Raw genomic sequence first — 8,656 nt, 5'->3', positions numbered from 1 at the left:
AAAGCGAAAGGTCTCACCCTCCGCCCCACTCTTGGGAAAACTTTCATAACTGGACTCAATCCCAGCTCCTGCTGCTGTGTCTTTGTTCCCACTTGTGACCAAGCTTCAGCAGCCCTTTTGTGGCTGTGAATGGGATAAGAACAATCTCAACCATCCCTCTTGACTGAGTGATCTCAGTTCCCAAACCCCAGAGCAAAGTTTTGAAGTCCTGAAGTGCTCTGTCCCTGTCCATGGTGCTGACACACAAGCAGCTTCCTGGAGAGATTGGCTGTCTGGCTAGGTTGACTGAACCTCAAGAGAGGAAGCATCTCTCACCCCCAGTTCCCTGCGCCTCATCCCCTTCCACTCCAGTGGGTAACACTTCAAGCTTTACCTTCCTGCACCACCACAATGCTAGAGTGGGGGAGTCAAGAAGCTGGGGGCTCAGGAACAGACCCACAAATGTTTAATAACTTATAAGAGTTGTGGAAATGGTAGGCATGGCCAGAGGCCAGGAGTTTGGAGTTTGGGGAGCTGTTCTGGGGGAAGGCAAGAAGACATTGGGTGGCCCCAGTGCCCCTGGAGTTGGAGTGGTCCCTTTGGTCAACAAGCAGACTGAGTCTATATTTGTCTTCTGACCCCACCCATATCCTCACCCCCCCCACCCCCGCGACAAAGGCCTTGGATAGAGGTGAGGGACCTAACTTTCTGTTCAAAACTGGGGTCCAGCAGCTACATGGCATCCTTTTACTTCCCTTCTTCCCCAGAACCACAGCTTCAGGTCTGAGAAGGCCCTTCCTCAGACCCAGGACTCCTCCTCAGGTTGGAGTGGGTCTTGATCAATCTGCTGGAGACCCCCACCCTCCAAAGCCTGGAGGCTGCTCTTCAGTGGAGCAGCTGGTTCTTTCCACTTCTTTTCTTCTTCCTCCTCCCCTGCTGAGGCGCCATCCACTGGGTGGGACTCCACTCCCTTGCTGCCCAGCACTGCTCTCACCAGCCTGCCTCTGGGGAGTGCCCTGGCTGAACCCAGGTGGAGGTAGGCCAGTGGCTTCGGGATGCGTGAAGGCTGCTTCTCGGGCCTGTGGTCTCTCCGGGGCCGGATCCTGGGCCTCAGCTTCAGCTTGTAGATGGATGGAACTCTCTGGGGCTTTCGGAGTGTTCTCTTGGCCTTGCCCAGACATACCTTGGTTTTGTCAGAATTGGGGTCTGAGGGTGAAGGTGAGGGGGCTTCCAGGCTGGCAGACACAGTAGGAGCTGAGCAGTCCTGCCCTCCTTGAGCTGGGACCTTCTTCACTCTGGTGACCTTGGCACTCAGGCTTGCCTTTACCTTTGGCTCACTCTTAAGGGCTCCCAGTTTCCCTTTAGGGCTTCCTGGGCCTGTGGTAGCAGCTAGTTTAGGGCAACCTGTAGGGGCTGCCTTCCAGGCTCCCAGGTCCACTTTAAGGAGGGCTGGGGGACCCTGAGCCAGTTCTTGGATGACTTTGTCATAAGGACCCCCAGGCTCAGGCCATCGCCCACATGGGCTGGGGACATAGACTCCACTTCGAGGGATGACCCCAGACCCTGTGCCCTGGGGGCAGGCAACTCCCACCTCTAGCAGCTTCATGTTGGTCAAAAGCTCTTCCTCGAGCGTGTGGTACATGGCCTGATCCTTGGTCCCACCCAGGAGCAGGGGAGGATATCGCCCCTCCCACTCGTGTGGGCCCAAGCCCCGAGGCTCCCCAGCCTTTGCTGTCACCTGGATGTCCAGCTTCTGGTCCCCTTGCTTCGCATCCACAAAGGAGTCCTCATGTCTCCACCCAGCCGGGTCGCCAGTGACAGCCCTTACTGGGATGGATCCGCTCCCCAATTCTGTCATGGTACCTACACTTGCAGGACCTGGAAAGCTACTTCCTGGAGTTGGGGGGTGGGCAGGGGACAATCGGACAGGGATCTTGGTGGGCCCTTTAACAGGGGTTGGAGAGCGGACAGCTGCTGGCTCCCTGAGCTGGGCAGAAGCACCCTCAGCCTCACCCCTGGGTGGTGGCTTGAGGTTCATGGGCTTGGCTGGGCTGGAGGAACGAGGCAGTGGAGATGGTCCTCTCACTGGTGTCCTTTTGGCTGTAGCTTCAGGGGCTCGGAATCTCTGGGAGGTGGGGGCTCTGGCATGAGTTCCCTGGCTGTCTATCCCGTCATGAACCCAAGATGTGGGAGTCCTTCCTCTGGGGTGTTCAGGGGAGTATCTCTCCTCCTTTTTCCCTGAGGAGGTGCCCTGTGGGTCTTGGCTCCGATGGGGGGATGAGGATTGGGGGCCAGGTGGGCTGTCCTGAGCTGGCAGCTGCCTCCGAGATGGGGTAGGTGACCTCTCCTGGCACCTGAAAGGGAGAATCACAAGGTTGACAGGATCATCTAGTCCATTCCCCTGGCTCTGGGAAGGGAGGACCTTTCCCCAGCCAGAACACCAAGGGGACCAGACTTCATGTTGAATGACACCGATGCTCTCTCCCTCTGTGCCTGCCCTAGTCTTCCTTATGACTTATTCTCCCTCATTCCCTGTGTGGCAGATAGAAAGAAGCCTGGTTTGGACCCCGAATTACTTCAGGTCCCACAACTAAAGGTCACCAGTCTTGGGGGAGGGAGTGTCTATCTATTCTACTGTGAAATGGCAGAAGGACCTTGAGAAATCTGTTCCCTTTATGGGCCTCAGCTTCATCTGTGAAATGGGAGAGCATATGAAAAAGCTACATGATTCCAATGGTGCCGACTGGATGCCTTTTTGGTTCTGAACACCTGGGATAAGGACATTGCCAGGACACTGCTTCCCTTATCTTGGGGTGGGGTGGCCCCCTGAGAATATGGACTCCGTAGGGAAAAGAGAACCTACTCTGTCCTTCTCCCTTGTACCTCAGGAATGATGCTGTCTCTCTGGGGACTCCCGCCTCTGCTCCTCTTTTACTGTGGGCTCTAGGGGAGGAGGAGGTGAGGGCCCTCAACTTTCGGCCTGAAGAGGTGTATGTCTTCCAGTCCACGGGGGGCAGCGGGCTCTGGGAACGGCTGATAGTCATCGTAGGTTGAGGCAGCGAGGGCCCATCCTGCACCTTCACTTCATGCTGCACCGGTGGGACAGGGGGCTTCTGGAAACTGCCCGTCTTGTGTGCTACCAACACAGGCCCCCAGAGAGAGGAGAGGAAGAAGGGGTTAAATTCCTGCTGATGGAGCCCACTGTTCTCCTTCCCCAACTGTCCTACCTCCCCCCCGCCCACAACCCACATTAGAGACAGTGGGACCTACAGTACCAGTGCCGGTGCGAGAGCTTCCTTTTAGGGGTTCAGGGGATGAAATCCGGTCAGAAGGCCCAGCTGGGGGACTTGTTTAAAGCTGCATTTGTATTGCAAGTTCAAATCTTACTTAGATTACATGTTTATATGGGGTAGCTTGAGGTGCTAATAGAAATTATGGAAGGACTGAAGACCCCTCCGAGTCACACTCGGTGCTTTGGAGGCTGACCCACGCTCTGCCTAGAGGCACCTTTACCAAATGCTGATTCTGTGTGTTTGGCGTCATCTTGTGGATATAATCGGTATTGCAATTTGGCTGCCCAGCTTCCTTCCCATGTCTGAAGGCATCCCACCAGTATCTTTATCTTTTTCTTCTTTCTTCTTCTTCTCCTCCTCCTTCTTCTTCTCCTTCTCCTCCTTCTCCTTCTCCTCCTTCTCCTTTCCTTCTCTCTTTCTTCTTTCTTCCTCTCCTTCCTCTTTTCTCTTTCTTTCTTTCTTCTTTTCTCTTTCTCCTCCTTCTCCTTCTTCCACCAGTACCTTCTATAGGATCTTCCTTTCTCCATCCCCTGCATACTTCCTGGCCCTGGAGATCAGACCTACCTCCCACCGCTGCTCCCGGCCTCCCGACCCAGAGCCACAGAGACTCTCAGAGGACTCACAGAGGGAGGTGCACCGGCAGGGGTCATGTTTGTCCAGGTAATGGCCGAGTGTGTCCCAGCCGCCCCCCACACGCACCATCACATGGTTCCGGAGGATCTGTAGAGGACAAGGATGAGGTTGAGGACGGGATGGAGGGTTTTCCCTCTTCCTGGAGTGGCCCACAGTTTTCCAGCATACACTCCCATGCATGTACATATGCACACGCAGGAACTCCGCACAGGTGTGTATTTTGCAGCCTGCCTCTCCACAACTAGCATTGGATAACGTGTTGTTAAGGGTGGTGACCAGGCTGACAAAGAGTTGCCCCACAGCTGGACAAGGGATCTCCCAAGCACTGGGCAGCCTGGCCCCAGAACACTCTCCTCTCCCCCTTCACCTGCACATGCCTATGTCAGAAACGTGGCCCTGGCTTTGCTCTATAGTGTGTGTGTGTCGAGGAATCCCTGGGAATCCCGGTCTTACCCCATTCTGGGGCAAGTCACAGTCTCTCCAGGCTTCCATTTTTCAACTCAGTTTTCAACTGAGGAACACAATCCCTTGTTCTTACCTACTTCACAGAGCTATTGGCCCAGGGTCTGGGTGAGGGCCCCAGGGAGCTGGCTCTGCCCCCAGGCATGGCCCGTGATCAAGGAAAGGGCGTGCATACCTATGAGCTGCTGGCCAAGCCTCTGGGTACGATCTGTTTCTGGTAAAGCATTGCCAGGTATGAGGGTGTGGGTATGGGAGGTACGTTTCAGACCTGTACTACTGCTCACTCCGCAGAATGTACCAAGCCAGGCATGTGAAGGGTGGACTATGGGGCCCATGCACTGAACACAAACTTGGGGTTCTCAGGCCCCCTGCTCTGACAAGGCATGTGGATGGAGTGGAGGCAAAGGAAATTCAGCAGTACCCTTCACACTGCACTTCTGCCTGGACACCCCTCTGCACTCAGCTAAGGTGGAGCAGACGGGGACAGGGTTCTGGCTGTCGTAATGGGAGGAGGGGATAGGATTGCCAACTCTGCCAACAATCTTCTGGAATTCTGCAAGGGAGAGAAAGAAAGCCCTAAGGCCCGATAAGTTGGAGTGAATGATGAGTTCCTGTCCTTGCCCTCAGTCCTGGGTATGTTCCCATGAAAGGAAACTCTATTCTGCGGATCCTGGGGGACACCCCCACCCCTGTCCCAGACTTACCCGGATGAAGATGAGAGTGTTGGAGTCCCCCACGCGGTACTTCCCCTCAGACACCTTGACCATGGAGAACTGAACTGGGCACGTGCAGTGGCTGACGAGGCTCTGTACCTGTGGGTAGTGACGATGGGCTCAGCCCTCCCTCTGCACAGGTGCCCAAGCTCCCTACTCCCCACCCTGGGTCAAGCCCCGGGAGAGGGAGCTGGTCTGTCCCCAGAGCCAGCACCTTGGCTTCTGCTGAGGTCAGGGCTGGGGGCTGAGAAGCAAGTGCAGAAGACTTTTAATGACCCAGTGAAAACAAGACCTATAGTCCAGTCACCTATAGTCCAGTGGTCTGTGGGTCAGCTGACAGAGGCAGTGGAATGTAATGGTGAAGAAGATGGACATTGGAATTTGACAGGCTTCGGCTGGAGTCCTGTCTCCACCGCACCATAGGCCTTGGGCAAGTTAAGGAGCCTCCCTGAGCTCGATTCCTGGATAGCAGAAATGGGTTCATCCCAGTAAGAGCTAGCTCCTATGAAGCGCCCCTCTGTGCCGGACACTGTTCCCAGCACTTCATACGCACTGGCTCATTTAATATTCAGCAGTCATATAAGGTAGGTACTATTACACCTCCACGCTACAGAATTGAGGCACAGAGAGGTTAAATAATTTGCCCCAAGTCACACAGCCGGGGAGCAGTGGAACTAAGATTTGAACCAAGGTGTCAGAAACGGTGCCAGGGGCTGGGTTCTTAAAAGCCGTCCCGCAGAGACTCAGAGAGGTCTAGAGCGCGGGATTGTAATAAAAACGTAATAAGCGATTTAGCTGCTACTATATGCGATGAGGATTGAGGCTCAGAGTGGGACAGGACTTAAAGCCGCGCTGTGAATTCAGACAGGGTGGGGGCTGGAGCTCGAGAAGGGCGTGGGTCGGATCCCGCAGGCGGGGCTGGGGGAGGGGGCGTGGCAGAGGGAGGCGGGGCCTGGAGGGCGTGCACCAGCCCCTCACCATCTGGTCCAGGTTGCGGAAGTGGCAGGGCCGACGCGCAGGGCGCTCGGGCGGCGGGGGGTCCGGCGGGGGCAGGGCCAGCTCCTGCCGCAGCTCCTCGTCGATCTCCTCCTCCAGCCGCACCAGGGTCGGCGCCGCCACACCGAAGCGCCAGGCTCGGCGGCCCAGCTCCAGCAAGCACAGCACCACGTTCTTCACGTTCTTGCGTAGCACCAGGTCCTCGGTCTCGAACATCACCACCTCTGGCAAGCGGAGGTGAGGGAAGGGGGCAGGCAGCTGGGAGAGCCCTGGGGCCATCCCTGGCCCCGGGTGGAGGCCCGAGGGGGTGACTCGGATGGCAGGATCTTGGAGTCAGGCCAGCCCCCTAGGAGGGGTCTGAGCAGAATTGCACAGGCACTGAGTGCAGACTAGGTGGCCCGTCTCACAAGAGAGGCTGGGGTGGGAAGGAGGTGACACAGCCAAGCCAGGAGCCCGGAGCCCAGCTGTGGGTTAACTCCACCTTGCCCTTCTTCCTATTCAGTTTGACAAAATGGGTAGGAGCAAGGAGCACTTCTGCTTCCCACCCACGCAGCCCACCTCCAATATCCAGCAGACATCTGGAACTCAACCTTCAGCCCACATCTAACCAGGCAGGGCTGAGTGCAGGCTCTGGAGCCTGACTGTCAGGGTTGGCGTCCCAATTCTCCCACCCAGCAGCTGTGTATCCTTGGGCTAGAACCTGAGCCTCAGTCTCCTCCTCTGTCAGATGGGGTGTAGACTATACCATGGGGTTGTTGTAAAGACAGTTGTTAAGTGTCTGCAGACGAAATCTGGCTACATGGGAAGTGCTCAGTGAGACACTAGCTTTTCTCAGCCCTCCAATCCTGAGCCGCCCTGCCTTGCCACCAGCCAGCAGCTGGCCTGACTCTTCCCTCTGTCTCACCCCACTCTGCCTTTGACCTGGAGGATGGCCCAATATCCAGCTTCATCCCACTGCCGGATCCAAGGCCTAGGAGATGAGGGATCCTGGCAGGTTACTCCTCTGCAACTCACAAGCCTCAGCACGACTGCCTCTCCCTAATGTCCACTTGCCTGCTCCCCTTGTCCTCCCCCACCCCCACCCCAGCCCTGTGCCCTTACCCACACTGGCTTCTGCCAGTCATCCGAACACAGCATCTCTGTGCCTATACCCCTGCGGTCCCCTGCCCAGAATTCCCTTTCCTCCAAACTTCTATTTGTTCCCCAAGACTCAGTTCAAATCTGTCTCCTCTGAGTGGCCTTTCTTGGCCCCCACTTTCCACCTCATCAGGTAGCTGTTTCCTCTCCTGGTTCCCCAACACACACACCTCTATCTTGGGCTTTTATCACATTGGACTGTAATCTGTGTATCTATGCATCTATCTCTCTAGACCATGAGCTCTTTGGACACTGAGTCTTAGTCTTCTTGGTCCTTTGTGCTGGGCACAAAGATAGGGACTAACTATATATTTGTTGAATGGATGAATCATTCAACACGTTTATTTTTTGAAGATTTACTATGAGATGGGGAAACTGAGGCACGAGAAGGGATGAGCTGGCCCAAATGAGGAAAGAGGACCCTGGCTCCTGACTCCAGCTGCAGCCCGAGCCTCAGAGAGTAGGTGGATGCCTGGCAAGATAAGGTCTGGGGAGAGGGTGCAGGGTGGTTACCTTGGATGCCCATCTCCTTTCGACACCAATGGATGAAGTTGGAGACATTGTCCCGGGCCTGGAAGGTGCCCGGCTGGGCAGCCCCGTTGCAGGAAACCCCAGCCCGAGGCAGGGGCATCCTTTGGGCTCGAGCAGGTGCCTCAGCCAGGAAGGCCAGGGCAGCCTCCGTGATGGCGTTGGCGTGCCGGCACAGCACCAGGCCTGTCTCCAGGACCTGCAGGAAGTTGGCCGCGTCGATGTCCAGCCCATAGAGATCCCGAAGCCACTCGGCCAGGTCCTCCTTCATGGCTTCCAGGTAGTGCTCGCTGGACTTAAAGGGCCGGATGCTACGCACTGGTGGCCCAACAGTCCCAGGCCTCCTCCCACGTCCCCTAGGCTTGGACATGGTTGGACCCTCAACAGGGAGGAGGTGGGTGCCTCCTCTCTGCCGCTGTTGTGCCTTCACTACTACCTGCTGGGTCGTGGCTGACCCTGACTCAGGGGTTCCCCGTCTACCCTCCAAGAGCCCAGAACTTCTGGCTCTGCTACTTGCTGCTGGCTTCAGCCTGGTCCCCCGCCCTCCCACATTCCTCAGTCCCTGCCGGAACTTTCCCTACTTGGTGGCCCTGCCGGGACCTCACTCTTGGGCTGCCCAGTTCTCTCAGAGTTTGCCACCTCCCGGGACAGGTGGAGGTGAGGACACTGCTCTCTCCCCCCAGGACTAGACAGGTCCACTGGCTGCCTCCCACCCCCCAGCGGCTGGCGGAGCCCGGCTGTCCGGCTGTCCGCCTCTCCAGTCTGCTTTCCCCTCCTCTCCTTGGAGACAGCGGCTGCTACAAACACTCCTTGTTAACCCTTCCTGGCAGCCAGCCGAGGACTGCCCTGCAGAGCCTGCCCTGGGATCCAATGGAGCAGGGAGGAGAGGCTGGGGCGGGCTTCTCTCCCTTGTTG

At 56.8% G+C, this 8,656-nt stretch overlaps 1 protein-coding gene across 1 annotated transcript; it reads right to left on the bottom strand.

Annotated features, from left to right (window-relative positions):
* Positions 1-428: 428 nt before the first annotated feature.
* GAS2L2 (growth arrest specific 2 like 2) lies at positions 429-8,446 on the bottom strand. Its single transcript, XM_019423970.2, has 6 exons — positions 7,727-8,446; positions 6,059-6,300; positions 5,072-5,179; positions 3,896-3,992; positions 2,863-3,115; positions 429-2,333 (listed from the first exon to the last, which is right to left on the bottom strand). Exons 1-6 carry the CDS (start codon positions 8,109-8,111, stop codon positions 779-781), a joined length of 2,640 nt encoding a protein of 879 aa, XP_019279515.2. The 5' UTR covers positions 8,112-8,446; the 3' UTR covers positions 429-778.
* Between the last annotated feature and the right edge of the window lie 210 nt (positions 8,447-8,656).

The sequence above is a fragment of the Panthera pardus genome, unplaced genomic scaffold (assembly GCF_024362965.1).
Source record: "Panthera pardus isolate Hobbes unplaced genomic scaffold, ASM2436296v1 HiC_scaffold_3, whole genome shotgun sequence".
Taxonomy (NCBI): domain Eukaryota; kingdom Metazoa; phylum Chordata; class Mammalia; order Carnivora; family Felidae; genus Panthera; species Panthera pardus.
Note: the sequence above shows the minus strand (reverse complement) of the source record. Positions and strands in the feature narration are given on the sequence as shown.

Bases quoted from the DNA above. Each gene is read 5' to 3' on its own strand.
- GAS2L2 (XM_019423970.2), bottom strand. From the start codon at position 8,111: ATGTCCAAGCCTAGGGGACGTGGGAGGAGGCCTGGGACTGTTGGGCCA. The intron at 6,301-7,726 runs GTAACCACCCTG...TCCGCTTGCCAG, and splicing joins AAAGGAGATGGGCATCCAAG to AGGTGGTGATGTTCGAGACC. The intron at 5,180-6,058 runs GTGAGGGGCTGG...CACTACCCACAG, and splicing joins TCCGCAACCTGGACCAGATG to GTACAGAGCCTCGTCAGCCA.